Source organism: Neovison vison, chromosome 9 (assembly GCF_020171115.1).
Source record: "Neovison vison isolate M4711 chromosome 9, ASM_NN_V1, whole genome shotgun sequence".
Taxonomy (NCBI): Eukaryota; Metazoa; Chordata; class Mammalia; order Carnivora; family Mustelidae; genus Neogale; species Neogale vison.
Genome location: NC_058099.1, coordinates 6,845,007 through 6,871,317, shown reverse-complemented (window position 1 = coordinate 6,871,317; position 26,311 = coordinate 6,845,007). Strand labels below are relative to the sequence as shown.

Here is a 26,311-nt window from a genome sequence, read left to right as displayed (position 1 = left end):
GCTGGGCGTCCCACAGAGGCTGGAAAGTGGAGGGCTGTGCTCCCGGGTACAGACTCTGCACCCCAGTTACAAGCTCCCCGGGGGCAAGTGTGCTTGAAGCCCAGTGAGCAGCCCCGTGTCTGAACAAAGGGCGAGTGGATACTCACGGTAGACAGACACCAGGTTGTACAGGGCCCAGGTGGCCCAGTGCTGGCTGACAGGGGAGATGCCCTGGGGAAGGAGGCGAAGAATTGGCTCAAATGACCTGTAGAGAGAGAGGTCAGGGTCACTTCTGCTGCCTGCCGGAGAGCTCTCCTGCCTGGAGCGGCCTACACACAGCCCGAGAGCCGGCTAGTAGGCTGCAGCAGAGGCGGAGGCATCAGGCCCTTCAGGATCCACAAAGGGAGCTCACTCGGGAGAGAGGTCAAGGGCGGGGGCATGCAAGGGTGGCAGGAGGGAAACATCATGTGGAGAAGAATCAGGGGACCTTGGCAAGGAGGAGAGAGCCGGTCTTGGGGAGGCAGGGAGAAGTACCCTGAGAAACAGAAATGACACCATACTTCTTATAGAGGCGTTCTACAGGCCGTCTGGAGTCATGATCCCAGAGACTGAAAAATGTACATGCAAACCCCCTGGGCCAGTGTTTCCACCTCACATCTCCTTGGGAATGGCAGTCACCGGAGCACAGACAAAGCCACAAGCACAAGCCTGCTCCTCCCAATATGGGATTTCTTTTCCTTTTTTTTTTTTTTTAAGATTTTATTCACTTGTAGGAGAAAGAGCGTGCACAAGCATGGGGAGTGGCAGGGAGAGGGAGAAGCAGGCTCCCTGCTGAGCAAGGAGCCCAATGCGGGACTTGATCCTAGGACCCTGGGATCATGACCTGAGCCACAGGCAGACGCCTAACTGACTGCGCCACCCAGGCGTCCCCCAGTATGGATTTTCGAGGTCAGGGTCAATCAGTACAAGATGGTCCATCCGCACCCAGAAAGTGACCCAGTCACAACACGAGGAGGGAGACCTATACCTTGTGGCTGCAAATCCAGCCACAAGACAGGAAAACGTGATGCCCACTGCACTGCCAAGAATGAAGTTGGTGCAGAGGGTAACTCCTGTGAGGGGAGGCGCCAGACTGTGAGAAGAGTTTCTCTGGCGGAGTGAGCTCAAGAATGGTTTTTGTGGGAGTCCCGCTTGGGTGGCTCAGTCGTTAAGCACCTGCCTTTAGCTCAGGTCATGATCCCAGGGTCTTGGGATCGAGCTCAGTGTCCGGTTCCCTGCTCGGCAGGAAGCCTGCTTTTCCCTCTCCCATTCCCCCTGCCTGTGTTCCCTCTCTCACTGTGTCTCTGTCAAATAAATAAATAAAATCTTAAAAAAAAAAAAAAAAAAGAATGGTTTCTGTTTGGTTCCCTGGTGCGCGTTGGTATTTTCCTCTTCTTTTCTCCTCCCACAGATAAACCCTCTCAAATGCTTGTAAACGGCTTCGGGTACACATGGGTGTGGATGTGCAGGAAAGGTGCAGTCAGCTTTCCGGGTGAGGTGTGTGCTGTGCGGGGACTGTCCCTCAGGGAGAGTGACAGGGGATGAGAGGAAAGGCCTTGTTGGGAACGAGCGTCCCCCTCGGACCCCTCTCAAGCACCCATCCCTGCCAGCGCCACTCCGCACCTGTAATTGATGTTTCTCCGAGAGTTGATGTCCCAGCTCTGGATGGCGGCCCACATGCGCTCCTCTACCTCCTCCCGCTGGGGCTCGCAGATGCCCCACGCCTCAGGCCCATCGAACATGATGTGGGAGAGGACGCCGCAGGCGTTGTACGAAACTTCGATCCCATCAGCCTTGCTCTCCAGCAGGTTGCTGCCAAGGGGAGAGAAAACTCCCTCCAAGTCCCTCTTCAGACACCAGCTGCTGGACCCCAGCTTACAAACTGGATGCCAGAGGTGTTGCCTATTATCCGTACCCAGCGATTATTCTAAAGATCTGAGGTTGCCGAAGACACAGCTACAAGAGGACCATTTATGGAGGCTTGAGGGAAACCACTTGTAGACAGAGGAGACATTTCTAACAGAGATCTAGGCAAAGAGTGGTTGCTGCAACTGAACACAGACTACAGCCCTGAGCATCCTGGCAGCCAAGGCAAAAAAGGGAAAGGGAAGAAATACCAACCTGAAGACACTGATGAACTGGGAAGTCATTAGCTGCGGCCGCAGCTCCTTCACCTCGGCCACGTTCCCTAAGAGTCCTAGCATGTTCCGATGCAGTTCCTGCTTCTCTGGGAATTCCTGGCAAAATGAGAGCCATTGGGGCCACGTCAATTAGTACTTAATTAGTGGCTGGTATGTTTTGTGTTGAAGTGTCTGGTACTGCTAACCTAGAAACTTTATGGGTATCTGGCCACTGCACCTAGACAAAGAGGGGGAGCAACACGCTGTCCTCACACCTTCTCCTGCACCAAGTACAGTGTGGGGTACGTACCGTATGGGATTAAGAAGGGTGCGGGCCCCTTGCTACCAAATCAAAGGCTGAGTGGAGATCTGACCTATAAAACTCCGAAGAGAATAAACATGGTTCTATTTGCCAAAAGCTCAAATATGAATTGAAGGGAAACTTCGTAGAAACTAGAGCAAGAAAATGAAGGATGAGTTTTATCTATTTTTTATAATTGCTACCTTTATTTATTTATTTATTTATTTAAAGAAAGCTCTATGCCCAACGTGGGGCTTGAACTCACAACCCTGAGATCAAGAGTCAGTCATATAAATGCTCTCCCGACAGCCAGCCAGGTGCCCCCAAGGATGACTTTTAAAAGACCATCCTAGGGGGCGCCTGGGTGGCTCAGTGGGTTAAAGCCTCTGCCTTCAGCTCAGGTCATGATCCCAGAGTCCTGGGATTGAGCCCCACATTGGGGCTCTCTGCTCAGCAGCGAGTCTGCTTCCCCTCCTCTCTCTCTCTCTGCCTGCCTCTCTGCCTACTTGTGATCTCTGTCTGTCAAATAAATAAAATCTTAAAATAAAATAAATAAAAGACCATCCTACTGGACAGAATCCTATGCAGCTGACATCCCAGGGGACCCCAGCCAGACTGCGGGCAGCCGGAGACCCGCTGGGGAGAAGCACGGGACTGGGCTTTCCCTCGGAGACAGGGGTGGGCCGGTGAGTCGGCCCCGCTGCCGTTCTGTGGGAACCACGGCGGGAGGGGCTGCTGACAGATCTGGGGGGCGGGACGCCTGCGGACAGAAGAGCGGCTGTGTGAGTGGTCAAGGAGGCTGCCGCCGCGGGAGACGGGCAGTACCTTCAGGCAGTCCAGGAAGAGCTTCATGCCGTTGAAGTTGAGGAACATCTCGCAGTTGTCGGGGGTCTCGTCCGTGATGTTCCACAGGGCGCTCCAGGAGAACTCCATCACCTGGTCACACTGAAGGGAGAGGGCGCCTCAGCACAGAGGCCTGCAGGGCCCGCGGGCTCCTGGCACCCGTGAGGGCGCCCCCTCACAAGACATGGGCATCCTCCAGGGGCAAACCAGCCCCTCTCGGGGGAGGGGAGGGGCAGAGGAGCTTCATGAAGGCTCAACTTACTATCTTGTCCAGCAGCTTCTTCTGAATCAGCTTCAGCATGGTCTGTGGACAGAGAAGAGAACTTGGGGGGGCAGGGCTCAAGAGGTACTGTGTCCCCCAAGACCAAGAGGGAGAGAGGGGAGCCAGCCCTTCCACTCCCGGCTAATGCATCCCGACAAGACCGAATGTAACTATCTGCTCTGGGGGGCCTGCAACCCACAGACGTGGTCCCTAGCCTCGGGAGGCCTGGGGCTGGTCCAGCTCGGGGCTGGTCCAGCTCGGGCCTGGCTCCCTGGGTAGCGCTGCGCCTGGCCCTCCCCTCTGTGGGCTCCAGCCTCTCCATCCAGCGCGAAAGAGGAGGAGACCAGACGCTCCTTCCTCACTCTTCCCTGCCACCTTGTGCCCGGCCCCACTCTAGAAAGTGCTGGGGAGGTCATGCTGGAAGAAGGAACAAGCATAGTGTCTTCCCTGCAGAACTCACAACCCAGTGGGGAGGCCGACATTAAACAAACGGTCCCTCAGACACTTATTTAACCCCAGTGAGAAAGACCTAACAGGGGACCTGGTCTGAGGAGCCAGGAGGGGCTTGAACGGTGGGACCAAATGCGCGGCTGCAGCAACCTCGAGAGGATGCCAGAGTGTTCTGAGCGGAGCAAATCTACGGGCAAGCTCCATTCATGGTGAGAAGATTTTTCCTCTGGTCTAGCCTAAATCCGTCATGGGGCAGGGGGGGCTCTGGAGAAGGGGCAGCTCGAGGGCACGCACCACAACGAAGCCCATCTTGCCCACGGCCTCCTTGTGGTCGTTGTCCACTTGGCAGACCAGGGCGTTGCACAGGTGCACGGCGATGCGCTGGATCGACTCGTCCTGCCGCGTGGGGTTGAGGATGCTGAGCAGGAGCTCGTTGACTCGGCGGTACTGGAACTCCAGCTCCTCGGGAATGCTGAAGTTACAGAGGGTCAGACAGCAGTTGCGCTGGACCTGGGTGGGATGGGAGACAAGGGGAACACAGTCAGGGTTGGACTCGGGAGCTGGACCAAGAGGTGTGAGATCATCTGGAGCTGTGGTGTGGCTTTCTGGAAGAGGAGATTCCAAGGCTTTTTTTTAACATTAAAATTAAAAAAAAGTGAAATATAATCTTCATACAGAAGAGGGCATAAAACACAAATGTATGGTTTTACGAGCATTTATGAAGCAAAAAAACCTTTTTTGGCAACCATGGAACCCCCAACCTGGGTCAGGAAATAGAAAACTGCCAGCATCCGGAAAGCCCCGCAGGTCCCTTCCTGGCCTTCAGTTCCTCTCCCCACTAGAGAGAACCACCGTCCCTGCGAGTGCCCACGGAAGGTTCTCCAGCATCTTGCTTACTCTTGTTTACCACAGGTTTGTAAGAGCAACTATGTCATCACACGCAGCTGAAAGGCATTCATTTGTTCACTGTATCACGGTCCTTGAATTTACTGGCCCATCCCACCGTTGGTGGACATCCGGGGGGGCTTCAGCGTGGGGTAACTTCCAACGATGTTGCATGTTGGCGTCCACGCACAGCGGCTTCTGGGTCACACGCGCCATGCATGTCTTCAACTTGACCCGGTGACACCAGACTGTCTGCCGAAGTGGCTGCAGGCTCTACAGTCCCAACGGGCAGAGCGGGAGGCCTCACGCTGCTCAACAGCTTCAATTCCTTTTTGCGCTGTCTGTGGGCTTTTTTTTTTTTTTTTTAAAGTATTCTTGGAGCATTTGCCTGTAATTTAATTTCCTTCCATCCTTTCTCAGATTTTGGCAGATCACTGTACTTCATTAATTATGTAATTTCGAGGGTGTATCACTCTTAGTTAGCTCTTTTTTTCCCCTCAAATACACATGTACTTTTTAATCTGAGAAAAATTTTATTTCAAATTACAAGAGACAATACTTACTCACCGTAAAAAGTTCAAATAGTAGTATTTGAGAGAAAAGTTAAAGTCTCTCACTTTATTCCCCAAAAGTAATCACTGTTAAAAGTTTGGTGCATGTCCTTCTAGACTTTTCTAACATGTAAATACAAATATATATTTGGGGGAGAGGTGAGGCAAAAAAGATATTATACACACTGCTCCAAAACCTTTCACTTGTCAACATGCAGTGGACATCTTTCCACATTAGGAACGCGCAGATTTGCCAGAATATCTGATTGTGGGGGTATGTTACTTCTCCAGATCCCTATAGCTAAAACATTCTGGTTTCCTCTACTTTATTTTTATTTACTTATTTTTAAAATTTTATTTATTTTTTTGACAGAGACACGGCGAGAGAGAAAACAGAAGCAGGGAGCGTGGGAGAGGGAAAAGCAGGCTTCCTGCGGAGCAGGGAGCCCGATTCAGGGCTCGATCCCAGGACGCTGGGATCATGACCTGAGCCAAAGGCAGGCACTCAACGACTGAGCCACCCAGGTGCCCCTCCTCTAACTTATTTTTAATTAAAAAGCAAAGATGTGATCTTTTTCCTCTAAAAAACATTTGAATCATGGAATACATAGGCCCAAAGATCAACGCATTTACAGTTTTGGCAAATTCGGCCAGTTGGCCTCCAAACAGGCGGTACAATTCCTACCTCAGCAGGGAGAAGTATGCAAAAGTAATCTCCCCTGACCTCTGTCAATGTTGGGGATCCTTGGTCTCTTGAGATAAAATGTGGTGCCTCACCATTTTAATTTCCATTTCTTTGATAGAGTTTATGAATTTGTTTGGGAGTCTTCAACTAGCAATTTTGTAAATAAAAACCAAAAACCAAAAAACAAACAAAAAAACACACCCCTTTTACCTGATGATAAAATCAATCTCAAGGTAGAAAAAAGGTTGCTCTAAAGTCTGGAGTTGGCAGGCAGGGGGAAAGCAGGCCTTCTCACCCCTGCAGAGACTGTATCTCTACTGTGGCCTTTCTGGAGGATAATTCAAGACTACGTCCCAAATGCTTTAAAAATACACCTTCCCATTCATGGCCCCGGCAATGGCAATTTTAGTCACGTATTTTAAGGATTATCAATTGAGTAGAGTCAGGAAAGCCTTCTTTGAAATAGCAAACAAGAAAAAAGTCACCTAAATGTTTGCCCACGGGGGGCCAACTCCACGATTGCCACTTGGGCCTATGGGGCAGCCTGGCCTGCTACTCTGTGGGGAAAGGGTTTGGCCACTGTGTCCCAGCTCCAGCACACGGTTGGCACCCCAGTGGCTTTCCCTGGATAAGGACACTGAGCATTATGCTGACAACTCACTTTGTAGTTAACACATTTTCTCTTTCTTTTCTTTGTTTTTCTTTAGGATTTTTTTAAAAAGATTTTATTTATTTATTTGAAAGAGCAGAAAACCATAAGCAGGGAGAACAGCAGGCAGGGGGAGAGGGAGAGGCAGACGCGGGCTGAGCAGGTAGCCAAAGGCGGGGCTCGATCCCAGGACCCTGGGATCATGACCTGAGCCCAAAGCAGATGTTTAAGCGAGTGAGCCACTGAGGCACCCTGACACATTTCTGTATCACGGTCAACCATCAGACAGCCTGAGGGTTAGGGGCTCCAATCTCCTCCCCACCTGCCGCCAAGCAGCTGAAAAGCCACCTGTAACTTCTGACTCCTCCCAGAACTCCACCACGAAGAGCCTACCTTTGACTGGAAGGAACCCTTCCTGATAACGTCTATAAGTCAATTAACACGTTTTGCACGTGATATGTGTTACATATCGTAGTCTTGCGATAAAGTAAGCTAGAGCAAAGACAACGTAAGGAAATCATTAGGAGGAGAAAATACACTGACGGTGTAATCTGTATTTGTCAAATAAAATCTGATCCAGGGGCGTCTGGGGCTGCTCAGTCCGTTAAGCGTCCAACTCTTGATTTTGGCTTAAGTCATGATCTCAGAGTCGTAAGATCGCGCCCCGTGCTGGGCTCAGTGCTGGGCATGGAGCCTGCCTAAGATTCTCTCATTCTTTCCCTCTGCCCCTCCCCCCACTCCTACTTGCTCTCTCTCTTTCAAAAAAAAAAAATCTTTTTTGTTTTTTTAAAAGGAGCATCTGAGTGGCTCAGTGGGTTGAGCATCTGACTCTTGATTTCAGCTCAAGTCATGATCACAGAGTCATGGGATCAAGCCCTGCATTGGGTTCCTAAATAAATAAATACATACACATATAAAATCTTTAGAGAAGAATTCTGCTTCTGAGTTAAAACCCATGTGGTTCAAGGGTCAATGGTGCTTAAATCTGTTTGTTTTCTAAGCATTAGATGTCTTACTTTTGTAATTGGAAAAGAGACATTATTTTAGAAGTTCTGTTGCAGAAATGTTTGTTGATCTGGGAGATGTTCACATTCATAAGACACTGTTGTAATAAAAATCCACATCATGCAAACAGTAAGTGCGGAATGAACCCATCTACTAAATAAACATGCAAAGGCGAAATCCAAAACAACAGGTGTCCAACACCAACAGTGGCTCTCTGCGTGGAGGGATTACGAGTGGTTTTTTTTTTCTTCTTTCTGTCTGTAATTATAGATTTTCTAAGGTCAAAATTTTTGTAACTTTACAATAAAAGCAGCTATTGGAAAACAATCCCCTGCCGGCAGAGTGTTACTGGGCGGAAGGGCCGAGGAGTCCGCGTGAGCAGAGGCCCAGAGACAGGAAAACAAGGTTCCTGGGTGGGGAAGAGTGGCCATGGGGGAAGGACTAGTCAAGTGGGGCCAGGTTACAGGGTCCTGAATGCCAGGTCCTAGAGTCTGGGAGGGATGCCATGGGTAAGGGGGGAGGTGACTGCGGCAGGGGTGGGGGGGTGCTGCAGTTCAGAGCCAGGCGAAAAAGGGTGCAAACAAGCACGGCCCCCCGAGGGCCCAGGTCAGTGAGGCTAGCACACAGGGTGCGCAGGGAGAGGAGGGGCTGGGCCCGAGCATGCAGGGCTGGCACGGGCAGGGGGCTCACCGTCACCTCCTGGTAGGATTCCATGCCATTCAGCACCACCTGGATGACCTGCCGGCGCAGCTTGACGCTCTGCTCGGAGCGGTACTCGGAATTGGTCAGGTAGAAGAGCGCAGCACTGCCCGTGACCTGGATGTTCTTGTCGTACTTGTGGCACTTGAGGGCTGTGATGACCAGCTGTGGGAAAGCAGGGTGGGCCTGGGTTGGCCAGTCCTGTTCAAGCCATGCCAGGCCAGGCCTAGGTCTCTGCCAGGGGGCTGGGACAGTTGCTCTGGGGCTCAGCTTACCCTGATCCTATTCCCCGAGAGCAGAAGTGCGGGATGGGGGGCAGAAGCTAGACGGGGCCACAGGTCTGGGGTAAGGTCAGTGCTGGGACAAGCTAGGCCTGGGGCTCGGGGGTAATGCTGCTGGGGGCCTGGGGATGAGGAGGAGGCGGAGAGGAGGGACACGCCTCAACCAAGTCCAGCGCCTGCCAGCTGGGGATGGGCAGGAGGCTGGGCCCCCCAGGGTTCCGGCTGACCTTCAAGGCCCGAAGCAGCTGATTGCAGCGCTCGATGCGTGCGATGTCAAAAAGCAGGTTGATGGCCCTCGAGGTGATCTCAGGCCGGTGCTCCGTGTAGGCCTCTATGGCATTCAGCACCTGCTCCTCGTTTTTGTCACCACTTACCTAGGAACGGAACATGCTCAGAAGCACCCGGAAGAGGCCAAGCGGTGGGCTCCCCAGACCCCAGGGCCATCTCTACCCCCAGGGCAGACACCATGGGGCCCCCAGCCGACCCCCTTGTCCCAGGGCCCCCTATTCCTCCCCTCCCCGACTCCCTCTCTCACTTTGTAGGCAGGAATGTGTGTGAGGCGGCACAGGGAGGTCTCAAAGAGCCCGAGGAACTGCAGTGGCCTCTTCAGGGCCCGGAAAGGCATGATGCTGCTCTTGGAAGGCTCAGTGCTGGGAACAGAGGGTGCTGGGGTCAGTGGCCTGTGGACTGAGGCTGTCCTGGGTTCAGAGTGCTTCTCCCTGGGGGTGGCTAGGCATTTACGTGGGGCCCTCTTCTAGGCCTTCCTGCCTCATCCTTTGGGACACAGACCGCCACCTCCTGACGGAGAGGTGGCAAGGTCACACTGTATAACATGGGGGATGGGAGTTACTGTTGCACCCATCTTTGGAAAATACTATGTGCCCTTCTAGTGAGGACTTGTCACCCTTGTATAATGTCCTAACCGATGATCAAGAGACATGCACATCAACCTAGCCCCGTGAATGCACAGCTGGGGACAGGGCCCATAGTCCATTACAGTCGGATCGGTTTGAATCCGATCTCGATCTCCCAACCAACCAGACCAGGAAGCAACCTATCTGCTGGGATACTTAAAGCAAGGGAGACGCTGCTGGCCATCCTACCGCCACCACCGTCGCTAGCCAGGCTGAGCGTCCTAATTCTCCGCTCGCCCCTCAAGCTTACACCTTCTAGCCTTTGCTGTATGCTGTTCCCTCGGCTGGAACACCTTTCCTCTGGCAAACTCAGGAGCTTTCAGGATAACCTGGATACCATTCCTCCTCCTTCTTGATCCTCAGGGCAGTCCCACAGTCCTGCGCCTCCCCTACCACTGTCCTGATAAGGACTCCTTTGCCCCCGCTAGCTCGAACAGACTCAACAGGGCAGGGCCTGGTTCGGTTCTTTATCTCTGGCACCCAGCACAGGCCCTGGCTTGGTAAATGCTTGTTGAATGACACCCTGCTGGCAACCACCACGGGTGGGTCCCCACCTAGTCTGCCCCGCCTCCTCGTCCATCTTGGAGATGCTGCAGTTCTCCAGGATCATGTGGCCAGAGATGTCCAGGGACATCAGGTTCCCCAGCTTTTGCACAAAGAGGCTCAGCACCTTGCGAGTCAGCTTGAACTTGTAGTAGCTGGAGAGGCGGTCTCGGGAGATGTCCAGGTGTCTGGAGATTGGAGTGGGGGCCACAGGTCAGGAGCTGGGGCTGCCTCAGAGAGCCCCGCTCCTTCAGCCCATGGCAGGGAGGGGAGAGCCCCTCCCTCCCACAGCTGCTCCAGAGCATTCTGGGGAAGAGCCTGCTGGCACCCAAGGTCCTGAACAGGCCGGATGCAGCCAAAACACTGGGCTTAAGGAAGGGGACTGTCTCTTCCAAACCCATCTGTGCCCGGCCAGGGGCTTACAGACCTCCGGGACTGGCGACCCCCACCCTCTCCCCGCCCCTAGCGAGCTCTGAGCCAGCAGCTCACCGCAGCTTGTGCAGCTGGACGATGACCCGGATGTGGTCGTCCGACAGGTCCATGTTGTAGAGCACAAGGGACACCAGGCTGTCTTTCCACTGGGTTAGGAAGGCCGCGTCGCTCGTCTGGATGCCCGAGAGGTCCAGGGCAGCCAGGGAGCTGAGTGGCCGCAGCAGCGACTCCACAGGGACCCCGTCGATCATGCGCCCCAAGTTGAGGAAGCGGAGGCGGCTAAAGCCCTCGAACGTAAAGTCCTTGACCAGCACCTGGCAGGTGGGGTTGACGAGGCACTCGTCTTCACAGCCCCCTGGGTTCTCCTCCTCATAGAAAATGTTGGCACAGCCGAAGAGGCTCAAGGACACCAGGGTGTGGCTAAAGCTCCTCAACGTCTGCAGACTCTTGGCGGACAGCTTCTCGCAGTTGGTCAGGTACAGCTCCACCAGGTCCTGGGAGCGGGGACAGCTCCGTCACCGCCACAGCCCGCCAACCCCCACCTCTGGCCACCCCCAGGCCCGAGCCCAGACCACAGGTGGGCTTCAGGAGGGGTGTGTGCAAGGCGCGGATGTGCTGGATTCTTGTCCTGGAGGGGTCACTGACGCTCTCTGGCTGGCCTCCCCATGGCCGTCCCCACTGGCTGGCGACGTAGGTCTCACCTGCTTGCGGATGGCCTCCAGGTCCTGGTCCTGCACCAGGTCCTCACGAAGGTGGATCCGGGTGAGGCGGGTGCTGCGGGGGTCCGAGAAAAGGCTGAAGAAGCTCTCGTGTGGCTCAAAGTTGCAGGCGGCGTTGACCAGCTCCACGTACCTGGGCGGGAAGGGAAGCCTCGCTAGTGGAAGGGGCTCAGGGGCCTTCGTCCTCCCTCAAGGCTCTGCACTAGCCCTCCTGTTCCTGAAACCTTCCCTCGCCACCCATCAGCAACGCCCATCTCTTCCAACCCCTGTCCCTCTCTCTAACAGCATCTGCTTGGACCCTGACCGCCCTGCAGGGGACATGAAGATGCTCCCCCAGGCATGAGGACAGCAAAGATAACAAAGGGTTCTCTAATGAATAGCAAATCCCAAACGCTTCCTCCCAAATCTGTAACAAACACAGGCGTCCGCACTCCTCGTCTTTCAGCCAGCTTCTGTTCCTGATCGGCCCCTCCCGGGACCCTTTTCCAACAGGAAGATTAAGCCAAGGGGTTTGACATTCCCAGCTGCGTGCAGGCCAAGCACTGAATAAAACCCTGTTTGAGATCCCAGTTGATACAACAATCCTGGTCTGGTGGAAGAGGCTTGGGAGTCAAACACTGGGCTCTGAATCCTGGCTTGGCTGTTTACTACTTGGACAACGTCACACAAGTAATGGAACTTCGCCAGAATTTAGTCTCTTCATCTGTAAAATGGACATAACTCAGGTCTGCAAAGGGTCCAAGCGAGTGCCTGAGCCACATCAAATGCCCAGAACATGATTACAAGTCGGGCTCCATCCTGGGGTCACACACCAGTTCCCACTCTTTCTTCTTTTTTTCAGATTTTGTGTTTTTAAGATTTATTTATTTGAGAGAGAATGCGAGCGAGCAGAGGAGGGGCAGAGGGAGAGAGAGAAGGAGACTCCCTGCTGAGTGTGGAGTCCAATGTGGGGCTTGATCTCATCACCCTGAGATCATTACCTGAGCCTAAATCAAAAGTCAGCCACTCAACCAACTGAGCCACCCAGACGCCCCCTATTTTATTTTATTTTTAATTATTTTATTTCTAGGGGCACGTGGGTGGCTCAGTCGGTTGAGCAGCGGACTCTTGATTTCGGCTCAGGTCATGATCTCAGGGTCCTGGGACAGAGCCCTGTGTCAGGCTCTGTGCTCAGCAGGAAGTCTGCCTGGGGTTCTCTCCCTCCCTCTGCCTCTACCCCTCCCGACTGTGTGCTCTTTCTCTCTCAAATAAATAATCTTAAGAAAAAAAAAAGATAATATTTTTAAATAGTCTTCACACCCAACGTGGAGTTCAAACTCACAACCCCAAGATCAAGAGTTGCATTCTCCACTGACTGAGCCAGCCGGGGGCCCCACAAGTTCCCACTTTTATATGCAACTATTTGGTCTAACAATTTCCCTTCTGGGGGGATCCGTACTGACCTCCCTGAGGTGAGTGAATGCATGTCCTATTGCCAGGAGCCTCTCATAGTGGGGAGTTCCTTGGAGGGCCCAGATACAGATTTTCTGAATGATTCGATCCCAGATTTTCTGAATGATTTGATCCCTGGTCATGGGTCCATTCTTTACAGTGCACCAGTGAACGAACATGTGTGTGGCTCTGTGCACACACAGACACGTGTTTGTAGGCACAGGCATGTGCACATAGGCACACGGAACAATCAGAATTCCTTTGTATGTATAGGTTTCTTTAAGATTTTATTTATTGAGAGAGAGAGTAGAGTGAGAGAGAGAGAGAGCATGAGCGGGGGGAGCAGCAGGCAGAGGGAGAGAGAGAAGCAGACACCCCACCTCAGCAGGGAGCCTGATGTGGGGCTCGATCCCAAGACCCTGGGCTCATGACCTGAGCCGGAGACAGACGCTTAACTTACTGAGCCACCCAGGCGCCCCCCCATATGCAGGCTTCTATACCTTCTCGTAGATGTAAATGCACACTTGCAGTCACACACTCAAACACACCCCATGCGGGCGCCTGGGTGGCTCAGTGCGTTAAGCCGCTGCCTTCGGCTCGGGTCATGATCTCAGGGTCCTGGGATCGAGTCCTGCATCAGGCTCTCTGCTCAGCAGGGAGCCTGCTTCCTCCTCTCTCTCTCTGCCTGCCTCTCTGCCTACTTGTGATCTCTCTCTGTCAAATAAATAAATAAAATCTTTAAAAAAACCCAAAAAAACAAAAAAACACACCCCATGCTGCAGAAACCCACGTGTATACATACGCCCATTCCTTCACATGCACATCCTTCCACACACCACCAATGTGCATACATGTAGCTTTATGGTTACAAATATACCAGTGTTCTCCGCACCCGGAGACAGCCACGTCCATGCACACACCCCCCACACGTGTGTATCCATAGCCCCGTTCCTGCATGGTGCACACCACGGTCCCAGAGCTCATGCTAAGACTGACGCCCACGCCCCAGCCCCCTGCCCGCTCACTCATTGACGAGCCGGTCACAGATCTCGCTGGGCAGGAAGATGTCTGGGTGGAGCCGCAGGGTCTCCTTGTCCAGCAGGTAGCCCAACGTGCCATCCAGGTTGCGCAGGCAGAAGTCAGTGCAGAGGGCCATCAGGGACTCAGGGGTGTCGGACGCCATGCTGGGGGGCAGGCGGGTGGGCCAATCCAGGACAGGAGCCCCTAGGGGCAGCAGTGACTCCCCAGCACTCACAGGGTCATTGGCAGAACCACAGCCTGGGGAACAGGAAGAAGCTAAGTGAGCCACAACCACCAGCTACCCTATGCCCACTCTCTGAGTAGGGAAACTGAGGCCCCAAATGTCACACTCAATTGAGCAGCTTAGCAGAAACATGCCCCAGGGCTCCTGCTCCCTTTCCTGGTCCTCTCTGCGCCGCCACTAGCTGTGTGTGATTTGCCCTGCGAAGAGCAGGGGCCTTGTCTGGGCATCTTTCTGCCTTCTCAGTATCCGCGGGCAGACGTGCATGTGTTGGGGGCTCAATGCTTGGGTGAGGAGGGGCTTTCATTAATAGCTACACTGGGGCATCCCTTACTGTGTAACCTAACCTGTAAATAGTAGTCACCGTGTGAACATTCAGTATATGCCAGGCCTTCATAGACATGCTGTCATTGAATTAAACTGTGTATGATTAAGAATGATTAATCATGTCTCCCAAGGGAAGTGAAAATATACATCCACATAAAAATCACACATTCATGTTCACAGCAGTACTATTCGTAATAGTCAGGAAATGGAAATTACTTTCCATCAACTGATGCCCGGATAAACAAAAATGGTCTATCCATACAACGGAATGTTATTCAGCCATAAAAGGAATGAGGTACTGACACGTGCCACAGCATGAATACCTTGAAACCATTATGCTAAGTGAGAGAAACCAGGCACAAAAGGCCATATGTTGTACGGATCCATTTACACACAGTGTGTAGCCAGAAGAGGAAATCTGTAGAGTCAGAAGTAGATTCGGGTGGCCTAGGGCTGAGGGCTGTGAGGCATAGGCAGTGACTGCTAACACTACGAGGCTTCTTCTAGGGTGATAAAAATGTTCTAAAATTGATGATGGTGACAGACACAGAACTCTGAATATACTAAAAACCAACGAATTGTCTATGTTAAATAGCTATAGCATATGGTTTAGGAATTGTAGCTCAATAAAACAGTTATTAAAAAACTAAAGTCAGGGGGCGGGTGCCTGGCTGGCTGTCAGAAGAGCATGTGACACTTGTTCTCGGAGTTATGAGTTTGAGCCCCACCTTGGGCGTAGAGCCTAAACAAACAAACAAACAAATAGGTAAATAAAGTTGGGGCCCTTGGCTGGCTCAGTTGGTAGAGCATGTGACTCTTATCTTGGGGTCATGAATAGAGATCACCAAAAACAAAATAAATAAAAACTTAAAAAAAAACCCAAAACCCTAAAGTTTCCTACTATCTTCATGACCTTGAACGAGGTAAAGATTCCTCAAATAACACTCTTGAGGGAAAAATGATAATCCAGTCTGCACTGAAGTGAAGAAACTTCGTTCATATATACAGAAAAATTAATCTAAGATGTGGGCACCTGGGTGGCTCAGTGCGTTAAGCCTCTGCCTTCGGTTCAGGTCATGGTCTCAAGGTCCTGGGATCAAGCCCTGCATCGGGCTCTTTACTCAGGAGGGAGCCTGCTTCCCCCTCTCTCTCTGCCTACTTCTGATCTCTCTCTCTCTCTGTCAAGTGAATAAAAAAAAATTAATCTGAGATGGACCACAGACCTATAGGTGAAGGGTGAAACAACAAGATTTCTCGAAGAAAACACAGGAGTCTATCTTGTGACTTTAGAGTAGGCAATCATTTCTTAAACAGTTCACCAAAAAGCCCCTGAAACCATAAAGAGAAAAAAATTGCACTGCCTTAAAATGTACATCATTCATCAAAAGATATAATTTAAAAAAGAGAAAGGATAAGCCATTGACTAGAAAATATTTCCAATAATATATCCAACAAACAACTCATATTCAGAATATATAAACTCCTTCTACAAATCATTCTTTTTTGAGATTTTTCAATTTTGAACTGGATGGTTCAGTCAGTTAAGCAATTGTCTTCAGTTCAGGTCATGATCCTGGGTCCTGGGAGTGAGCCCTGCTTCTCCCTCTCCCTCTGCTGCTCCCCCACTTGTGCTCTCTCTCTCCCTCTCTCTCACTCGCACACACACATACATACATACACACATACACATTTAAGCAACATCTACACCCAGCATGGGACTTGAACTCACAACCCTGAGATCCATAGCTATATGCATGCACCACTGACTGAACCAGCCAGGCACTCCCAAATTGATTTTTTAAGATTTATTTATGTGCAAGCGAGCAGGGTGAGGGGCACTGGGAGAGGAGAATCCCCAGAAGACTCCCCACTGAGCATAGAGCCCCACACTGGGCTTGATCTCCCAACCCCAAGATCACGACCTGAGCTGAAATCAAGAATCAGATGCTTACTGATTGAACCACTCAGACAACCCCCCCAAACTCATTTTTTTAAACATTTTTTTTTAAAGAGTTTATTTATTTATTTGACAGAGAGAGAGGTCACAAGTAGGCAGAGAGGCAGGCCTGGGGGGGGGGGGAAGCAGGCTCCCTGCCGAGCAGAGAGCCGGATGTGGGGCTTGATCCCAGGACCTGAGATCATGACCTGAGCCCAAGGCAGAGGCTCAACCCTCTGAGCCGCCCAGGCGCCCCTTTTTTTAAACATTTTTATTAATTACTTTTATTAACATATAATGCATTATTTGCCCCAGAGGTACAGGTCTGTGAATCGTCCGGCTTACACATTTCATAGCACTCACCATAACACATACTTTCACCAATGCCCATAACCCAATCACCCTCTCCATACCTCTTCCTCCCAGCAACCCTCAGTTTGTTTTGTGAGATTAAGAGTCTCTTATGGGGGCTGCCTGGGGGGTTCAGTGGGTTAAGCCTCTGCCTTCAGCTCAGGTCATGATCTCAGGGTCCTGGGATCGAGTCCCACATCGGGCTCTCTGCTAGGCAGGGAGCCTGCTTCCTCCTCGCTCTCGCTCTCTCTCTCTGCTTGCCTCTCTGCCTACTTGTGATCTTTCTCTGTCAAATAAATAAAATCTTAAAAAAAAAAAAGTCTCATGGTTTCTCTCCCTCCTGATCCCATCTTGTTTCACTTTTACCTTCCCTACCCCCTAAGTCCCCACTTTGCCTCTCAAATTCCTCATATCAGGGGCACCTGGGTGGCTCAGTGGGTTAAAGCCTCTGCCTTTGGCTCAGGTCATTATCTCAGCGTCCTGGGATCGAGCCCCACATCAGGCTCCCTGCTCAGCGGGGAGCCTGCTTCCCCCTCCCCCTCTGCCTGCCTCTCTGCCTACTTGTGATCACTCTCTCTCTGTCAAATGAGTAAATAAAATCTTTTTTAAAAAATTGCTCAGATCAGAGAGATCATATGATAGTTGTCTTTCTCTGATTGACTCATTTCGCTCAGCATAATACCCTCCAGTTCCATCCACATTGTTGCAAATGGCAAGATTTCATTTCTTTTGATGGCTGCATAGTATTCCAGTGTGTGTGTGTGTGTGTGTATACCACATCTTCTTTATCTATTCATCTGACCCCAAAACTGTTTTTAAAAGGACATAGCATCCTACTAAAAAATGGGCAAAAGACTTGAATAGGCATTTCATAAAGGATAGAGAATATATGGAAACATATGTAAAAGTGCTCAGCTTCATTAGTACCCATGAAACCACAATGAGATCCCATTTCCACCCACCAGAACGGCTCAACTGGAAACGATCCAGGCAATACACCAAGCTTGTGCTGTGGTGACAATGGAACAACAGGGTGTCACCCACGCTGCGGGTAGGAGTGGCCACTGGTGCAAACTGACAGTGTAACGGGATACTGTTCGACACTATCACCAAAGCTGAGTATGCACACGTGTTCCATGTTCAGCAACCCCACTCCTAGGCACACACCCAGCAGAGATGCACAGAGATGTTCCCCCAAAGACGCAGACCAGAATGTTCACAGCAGCATTATTCAGAACAGCCAAAACCAGAAACAAACCTGAACGTCCCGGACACTGGTATGAGTAAGTTCAGTACACTCACCCGTGAACTATTAAGGGCAATGAGAACACACCAACTACTGTTAACGTAACAGCTTGCATGAACCTCCCGAATTTAGTGAAAGGAGTCAGACGGAAAACAGCATATATTGTATCATGGATCAAATGAATCCAATCACATTTTATTCCATGAAGTTAAAAAAAACAAAAACATCAACAACAAAAAATGAACAATCTGATCTGTGATGGCAGAAGTCAGGACTGAGGTTACTTTGAGGATTTGGCCAGGTGCCAAGAAGCTTCTAGTCCCGCATCTGAGTGCTGGGTATACAGGTGTGTTCACTTTGTGAATATTTGGGAGCTGTATACCATGGCGTGATTTTTAAAAAATGTATATTGTAATTCAGTAAAAGTTAAGAAAATGGCCTAGACACCAAAAGGGGCCCACATTTGGAGGGGACTGGGGTTCAGTTAAGTGATGCTCTGATAGTGTAGGTCCTCAGCGACAAGTGGCTGAGACAGAGTGAAAAGAGAACCTTCACATTCAAATTGAATGACCAAGATAGAAAACAATCAACCATTTATAGAACCAAGGAAAGTCGGGAATGAATCCCAGACCATCTTCCTACCAGAGTCTGTACTGGAAAGGGGGGGCATAGGCAAAAGGAACCCATGGTATTAGAAATCAGGGTAGCGATTCCCTTTGCAGTGACACAGCGATGAGAAAGCGGCAGTGGGGCCTCAGGGACAGGTGTGTTCACCTGTAGACATTTATCAAACTGTCCCCTCATGCTTTCCAGGCCTTTCCCTAGCTACATTATACTTCAATAGCTTCTTTTCTTTTTCTTTCTTTTTAAGCATAGGCTCTGTCATCAGATAGATCTATGTTTCAACCCAGTTCTACAACTCACTGTAAATTACTTAACCTCTCTGGACCTGTTTCCTCATCTGGAAAATGGGGATGATCATTCCCACCTCATGGGGCTGCCGGAGTAAATGAGATGTCGGGAAATTCTTGGTCTCAGGTTTGATGAGACTGAGCACGCAAGAAATGCTGGTTATGATCCCATCTTGCAGATGAGAAAACTCAAGCCCAGAGAGGCTCCTCTGTCCAAAGTGGGATTTGAACCTGGTCTCTCGGACTCCATCACATCACCCCTTGGAGAGCTTTGAAGGAGTCTGGAGCCCCCACGTCCATATCTGAGCCTTCAGGGCCGCTCTGGAAGTCCGATGGGCGGCCCCAGAGCCCCGTGCCTTCTGGAACCACAAGGACTAAGTTCTGGCACCACCACTCACTGCGCCCGTGCTCTGGGAGGTCGGGAGTCAGGCCCACCCAGCTTCCAGGCCCAGCCCTGCTGCTTCAGGGCAAGTGAACTTGGGCAAGTGTCTTCACCTCTCTGTGCCTTGGTTTCTTCTCTAAAACAGGGAGCCCTATGTGAGGGTAACATGGAGTATGTGAAGAGCTTGGCCTGGCACCTGGTCGGTGGTAACTGCCCCAGAAGCAGCAGCTACTGTTATAATCACGATTACCACCATTGCCACCATCATCACCTTCTCTGCCTCACCTGCCCTGGTCCCCAACAGAGCACCATCTGCTCCTGCCAGTTGCAGGCCTATGCTCCCCAGGCCTGTGGTGCCCGCTGTCCCACTGGCTGTGGGCCACCCTTGATGGAAGACACAATAAACAGGCTGCCTGGGCACTGGGCACAGCCTTCCTTTACCTTCATTCACTTCCCGATCTTCCCCAGGCAACAGGAGCCCAGGGAGCACCACTGGCAGGGAGGCGCACCCCGCTGGCAACCGAGTCCCCTCTCTTCAAGCGGTTACTCAAGGCTTCCTGAACCGCAGCCAGCCTTCTGGCCCACTTGGTGCCCAGTGGCCCCTACAGCAGCCGGCCTGGCCTCCTTCGTGGTACTGGCAACAGGCCCTAAGCACAGGGTCACCTTCAGACCTTTGCTCAATCTGTTTTCTCTCAACCGGGAGCATCCCAATTCAACGAATTATCCCACTTTCTATTCTGAACACTACTCCCACTGCCCCCAAAACACATCTGCGTCCCTCCTCCGGGAGGCATCCCCGCCCACACACACGCCAGCCCACACCACCTCTGAACACCCCTTCGCGAGCTGCTCCCCGTACATCTCCGGCCTTAGTATCGACATCGCTTCCTCTGGAAGCCTTCCCTGACCCACCAGGGTGCTCCCCTCCCCGCCCCGTGTGTGCCCATGGCCCCACTGTGACAACTAGCACTTTGAACTAATGTTGGTTTAGTGATCAGGCTTCCTGGCCAGATGGCCGGTTCCATGAAGGCAGGAACCGGGCTGTCTTGTGGGGCATCGCCCTGCACTGAGGCCCGGTCACTTCTTCACCCACTCAGCAGCTGTCTGATCGAGCACTGCGGGTTCAGCGGTGAGCGAAACTGAAAGGTCCTTGTCCTTATGGAGCAAACCGACTCCGAGGGAGACAGACATCCACCTAAGCAGAACACAAACCCCATGCCATGTCACTGGGACCAGGGTTCTGAAGGAGAAGAAGGTACCTGGGGCTCTGGGTACCTCGCCAGGGGACCTGCCCTGGACTGGGGAGTCATGGGCAAGCTTCCTTGGAAGTGACATTTCAGCTGCAACTTGAAAGATGAGTCATAGTTAACTCTAGCGGTGGGGAGAGAAGGGAAAGGCATCCCAGGAGGAAGGAGCAGATGTGCACAGACTGAAAGTCCAGAGGGTATGGGATGCTAGTGTCGCAGGCCCAATTCCACGACAATTTGCTGGACAAAGGAAGTGATGAACCCCTGTGCAAGCCTGCTACACTGTAGGGTTTCCACACATGACCTGTGGAAGGGACGAGAGGGGCTTGCAGGTTGAGGCAGAAGTGGCAGGCACCCAGGGGACAAGGCGCACCCTTGTACCCTCCCTGTCCACGGTGCCAGGACAGTAGAAGGCCCCGGTAGCCACAGACAAACCTTTATCACTCTGAACAAGAGAGCAAGGCGATGGGTTCTGCCTTTTCTGCAGGACTGGTTCCAGCTACCCAGCTACCCAGCAAGCCTTGACCCTGCTCCCCAGGGGGAAGAAACACCACCCTTTCAGCCACTAAGGTCGCCCAAAGACAAACCAGGCTGATAGTACCATTTGCTAACCACCCTTGGACAGTGGGACCCTGCTTCTTGGGCCTGGGGTGAGCTGGGGGAGGAAGGGGCCATCCTCATCTTGGCACAGAGGTGGAGAGGCCTGGGACACCCTGCCTCTGGCACCCCCAGGAAGTTGCCATCTCTACCTCCTCACGCCCACCCGCCAGGGCTCCTCACTCCTGCAGCAAGCACCGGCCATCTGGGATTCTGGCAACTGGGGACAGAGGGAACTCTGATTCTGAGAGCACACTGCACGGTAAGAAGAACTCTGTGTCTTCCTCCCTCCCTTCTCTAGTAGGTTCTTTACACTGGCTCCATCTTGAGCTCTGACGTGGGGTCGGGGCAGGGGGGAGGGAGGCGGGGAGAAGAGGGCAGAAGGCAGGAAACAGAAGCAGTGACCGCAGCCTCCACTCTGGACCTGGGGAGCACTGAGCCCCTCACGCTTTAGTGCATACAGTTCCTTATTTAACCAACAAACCACATTCCCCAGGATCTGGTACTTGAAGCTAATTGACACTTGTATAACAATTGCCGATCACCCTTCCCACAGCCCTGTAAGCTCGGGGAGGAAGGGAACCCAGCCTGCTTGCAGGCTCCGGGATCCTCTGTGCCAGCCTGTGCCTGGTACGCATCAGAATAAAGGTTTGCCTTTGCCCTGACCTCACTATAGCAGCTGAAGTACTGACTACTGGCTGTTACCCCATTTGCTGATGATGACACTGAGGGTTGTCTGAAATCACAAAACGGATGACAGGGGACACGATCCTAAACCAAACCCGTGCACCTCACCGTACCATTGGGTCTTCTGAGCATGCAGCCCAAGGGCTGGGGGTGGGGGTGGGGGGATGGGGGACTATGGTCCAGAGGGAGCATGGGACCCCCACAGGCGACCTGACACCCTGCCAACAGAGAGGCTGGGGGGGAGCCAGAAGCTTCAGTCTCAGAGCAGCGCCCACCCCCCCCCCCGGTGAGATATTAACCCAAGAGCCGGTGGAGGGGGGGAACCCAAACAAATAGCCTATTTACAGAAGCTGGAAGCTTTCCAGGAAGGAGCAGATCCCAGGCCAGATACTGGGTGGTGGGAAGCTGCTGGGAGGGGAGTCAGGGCAAGTACCAGGGTCTCCCAGGGGCCAGGGTGCAGTCCAGGGGCAGAAAGCATCCTAAATTGTCACCTGCCTGGTGGCTGGCCTACCCGGCCTACGCCTACCGCACCTAATCCGCAAAGTGGGGGACATTAAGAAAATGCAGAAATAATAAGGAGGCGGAGACGCACCTCCCTGCTCCCTGGTGCCACCTGGAGGCAGAGGAGCGTTGCAGAATACCTGGGTTCCGGGCTTGCAACCAAACTTAACAATCACACCCAGACCCACACCATATACCAGGAACTCTAAGTACTTGATATCCACTAGGCCATTTAATTCCCTCAGCAACCACATGGAGCAGGAGTTATTAGAATCTACAACATGCAGATAGGCAGCAGAGGAGTGGCAAAGTAATCGCCATGGACTACGTACGGGTTCAAGGTTCTATCCGTACGTAGAGACACACAAATAGGTACGCCTTAGTTCCAGACCCAAAGTGCCGAGCTTTCCATACATGTTCTCACCAGAGGCACACATAACCTAGGAGGGACACATTATTTTGTTTTCCAAATGAACAAACTGTGGTTCAAAGATGTGTGAGGACCTGCCCGAGGTCCCCCAGCAAGTGCCTGGCTCTCTTCCCCACGACGCTATGGGGCAGGAACTCTTTTCCTCCACCGCAGATCTTGTTTCTGTCCAGGAGGCTCCACTGACTCCTTAAAACTCTACGTGTCCTCAGGCGCCGAGCAGAGATGATCTTTTACCGCTGGTAATTGTGCTACAAGCATGTGTCATTTTGGCCACGCGACTCAAAGCTTCTTGGCGGGGACCTTGTGTGATCCATGGAGGCTCCACGACACAGTGAGCCTATGGCTGGCTAGTGGCAGAAGAAGGAGCCTCAGCTGCACGAGATCGCCAAGCGGTATTTACCAGCCTCCGTACTCATCAGGATCCTTATCAAGTCAACGTGTGGCGAATAGCACCTACCTTGGGGTTGCTGGGGAGATGCCGTGAAATAATGGCAAGGAGGTGGTGAGCAATCATTATGGAGTGATCTCCCAGGAATCATGCCTGGGGAGAGCCTTCTGTTCATTCTGGCAGGTTTCCGCCTGCCAACCAACAGTTTTAGTGATTGAGCCAGATAAAGAATGACAGTCCCCAAACCGATGACCCAGCAGGGGGCCCTGAAGTGGCATTTCAGGAGTCAAAAACAGCTGAGACACGCTGACGACGGCAATAATAACAAAAACCGTTCTTTGCCTTTGTAGAGAGCTTCACAGTGCACCCAGTGCTTTCATGACCGGGGTCTCGTTTCATCCTTCCAACAGCCTTCAGCGTCAGAACACAGATAGGAAAACTGAGGACCACGCAGGCGATGGAACTTGCCCAAGTTCACAGTGAGCCAGACACAGAGCTGGGGCTTGAACCCAAATCCCCAGGTGGCTGATCCTAGGATCTAGCCATGATAGCTGCTCGAGTAAGCTGGCTCTCGGCATCCAAGCGCTCTGACTTTTCATTTTTAAATCATCTGGCCTGGTCACCCTGTTCAGCTTATGACCCAGGTCTGATGATATAGTCCAGGCTTAGGGGGTGAGGAGGGAGATCAACCACTGTTCTGCTCCCTATAAGGCAGGCTGCAAAGTCTCAGCTTCTGCTGGGTCCTTCTTGGATTAATATCCCCCATCAGCAGATCTGCCACACGCACCCCAACCGCATGTCTGAGGCCAGCAAAGACTGCCCTTCCCAACCTGTCCTCATGTCACATTTATGTCAACACCAAAATTTTGTCAATTTTACGTGGTAGAATGGGGAATTGCTTTGCTCTTTTTAAAAAGCCATCATCTTCTAGAGGCACCAAGACCAAGCTACCATCCTCCCTGTAGAATATGCAAGCATTGTTGTCACTGAGGGGGGACAGTAAGGGTCCACTGTGTCTCCCCTCACCCTCACTGTTCTCCAAAATTCTACTAGCTCGGGGAGGAAGCCAGAGCTGGTGGCACCACCAGCTGGTGCTAAAAAGAAAGGCTTTGAGGTAGACACATGTAAACAGTTCCTCCTCATGGCCACTGCCATCATCACAACTGTTATATACCGAGCACTTAATCCATGCTAAACAGTGCACTAAGCACTTCAGTGTGTGATGTCCCTCATTAAGCCCAACAGCTCTATTTTACAGATGAGGACACTGAGGTGGTCCCTTGCCCAAGTTCTCACAACCAGGCAGCAGCTGCAAGACCTGATTTACCTCTAGTGCTCCATGGCCGTCCTTTTTGTGTTAATTCCACCAGCGGTCACCACAAAGATGGAAGATCACTTATAACACCAAGCCAGAGCATAATGGCTATTTGTCATCTGAAACAACTCTATATTTTCTCTGACTACCATGTTTGTACAGATCTGAAAGGATGCCCCTTTAGATACTCTGGGACCCTGCATCGCAGGGCCAGCCCCTGACATTCTGCCCACCATTATCTGGTTCCCACTCTTCCCCTCCTCCAGTCCCATTGTCTCCTTGTTGTTTCTTAAAACCATCAAGTCTATTACCTCATGACCTTTGCACTTGCTGTTGAATGCTCTGCCCGTAGACAGATGCATGGCTTGCTCCCTCCCTCCCTCCAGGACTTTGCTCAGATACCACCTTATTAGAGACCTTCTCTGATCAACATCTCCACAAAGGTGACTCCACTCTCTGGCTCTTGCCATGGCCCTTCTTGCTTTATTTTTCTCCATGACACCCTACATATGTTTCTTATTTTCTGAATGAAGCAATGATCAGAAACAAAGACCCCCCTCACCACTGCAACCACCTCCTGCTCTAAGCATAGCCTCTTGTTACTCTTTTTAAAGCTGCCTTCAAAGCTCATTCTAACCATTTTGAACCCTGAAGAAAAACATTCTGTGGGAAAGATGAAAGGGGGTGTTTTTCCCTGTGGAGGCACTAGGCCTTCCTCCCTCCCTTAAAAAGCAAGCGCGCTGACAGGCACAGGCAAAGACTGGAAATCTTGGATCCCTGGTCCAAAGAGCTGCCAAGTCAATTTCCACACACAGAACTATAGTAGCCAGCAGTCAGTTTCACTTTTAACTCACCTATCAGGCTCCCTTGGCCCTCAGGTTTGCAACCCCAACCCATCCCTTTCCCATCCTGTTGGATTTCCTGCACCTTGTCATCCCTTTTGGGAGCCGTTCCAGAATCCACGCCGTTCCCGAGCTCTCAAGCATTGCTTTGGAGGAACTTAAGCTCGTCCAACAGGTAGGAGGGACAGAGGCCGGCCCTTTTTGCCCTATATCGATCCCCCATTTTGTAGGGACATCCGACAGGGCGTCATTTTCTTTCTGGAGGAAGGGAGCTCAGTTTTAAGGGCACGTTTCTCAAACCTGGCAGCAGGGGCAGAGAAGGGAGCCCTCCACCACGGGCCGAAATGGACCTGTGCAAGAGGTTGCAGCGGCGATGCCCCGGCGCCTGAGGCAGAAGGGGAAGGGGGGAGAACGCGGATAAATACCCTGGGCACCGGGAGCCGAAAGGATGGTTGTTTCCTCTGCGAGGAAAGCCGGGGATGTGACCCGGAGGAATCGGGGGCCAGAGCGCCAGGGAGACAGGGAATCTCGCCCAGCTAGGGCCGGGGTCTCCCGGAGACGGGGGTCGGTGGGGCGGAGCTTGGGATCCCGGCGACTGGAGCCCCGCGCAGGAGGGGGTCGCGGCGGGGTAGACCCCGCGGCCGTTACCTTGCCCTTAGGGCTGCGGGCGGGGCTGAGGGCCGCCGGGTGCTGGCTCCGGGGCCCGGCCCCTCCCCCGATCCGGCTCCTGAGGCTCGGAGCCTGCAGCCGCCGCCGCCTCCGCTGTCAACAAACCCCGGGCGCGTCACTTCCGGGGCCGCCCCTTAGCAACAGCGAACGGGTTCCCCCGACGGGTCCCGCGGCGAACGAGGGCGGCGGCGGCCGAAGGTTCCGGGGCGCGCGGCGGCTCCTCTCCCGGCGGGACCTGGTCTGCGGGTGGCGGAGTGCGGGTGGGTCCCACCGAGCCTCGAGCACGGTGGTCCCTGGCTGCGGGGAGACCCACCGTGTGACCCCGGCTTTGGGGCCCGCTCTGGCCCGCGGGCCGGCAGAGCCCGGGCAGTGGTGACGGGCGGGACGGACTCCACCTCCCGCGTCACACCGACGTCTCTCTGCACGCCGCGCC

General features: G+C 52.5%; 1 protein-coding gene across 3 annotated transcripts in view; it reads right to left on the bottom strand.

Moving 5' to 3' along the window:
• The window catches only part of ZER1 (zyg-11 related cell cycle regulator), a 30,512-nt gene extending 4,516 nt beyond the window's left edge, over positions 1–25,996 (bottom strand). Inside the window, exons 1-14 of one of the 3 annotated variants that reach the window (XM_044264737.1) lie at positions 25,858–25,996; positions 13,814–14,066; positions 11,340–11,490; positions 10,696–11,132; positions 10,218–10,394; positions 9,285–9,399; positions 8,977–9,123; positions 8,460–8,633; positions 4,289–4,504; positions 3,545–3,586; positions 3,265–3,384; positions 2,140–2,255; positions 1,642–1,830; positions 147–244 (exon numbers count right to left, since the gene is read on the bottom strand). In XM_044264737.1, the coding sequence (XP_044120672.1) occupies positions 147–244; positions 1,642–1,830; positions 2,140–2,255; positions 3,265–3,384; positions 3,545–3,586; positions 4,289–4,504; positions 8,460–8,633; positions 8,977–9,123; positions 9,285–9,399; positions 10,218–10,394; positions 10,696–11,132; positions 11,340–11,490; positions 13,814–13,971 (2,140 nt within the window). In that variant the 5' untranslated portion in view covers positions 13,972–14,066; positions 25,858–25,996. Of the gene's footprint in view, positions 1–146; positions 245–1,641; positions 1,831–2,139; positions 2,256–3,264; positions 3,385–3,544; positions 3,587–4,288; positions 4,505–8,459; positions 8,634–8,976; positions 9,124–9,284; positions 9,400–10,217; positions 10,395–10,695; positions 11,133–11,339; positions 11,491–13,813; positions 14,067–15,599; positions 15,715–25,857 lie in introns of those variants that run through there. The other 2 variants (XM_044264738.1, XM_044264736.1) reach the window with 2 other exon arrangements.
• Positions 25,997–26,311: the final 315 nt, after the last annotated feature.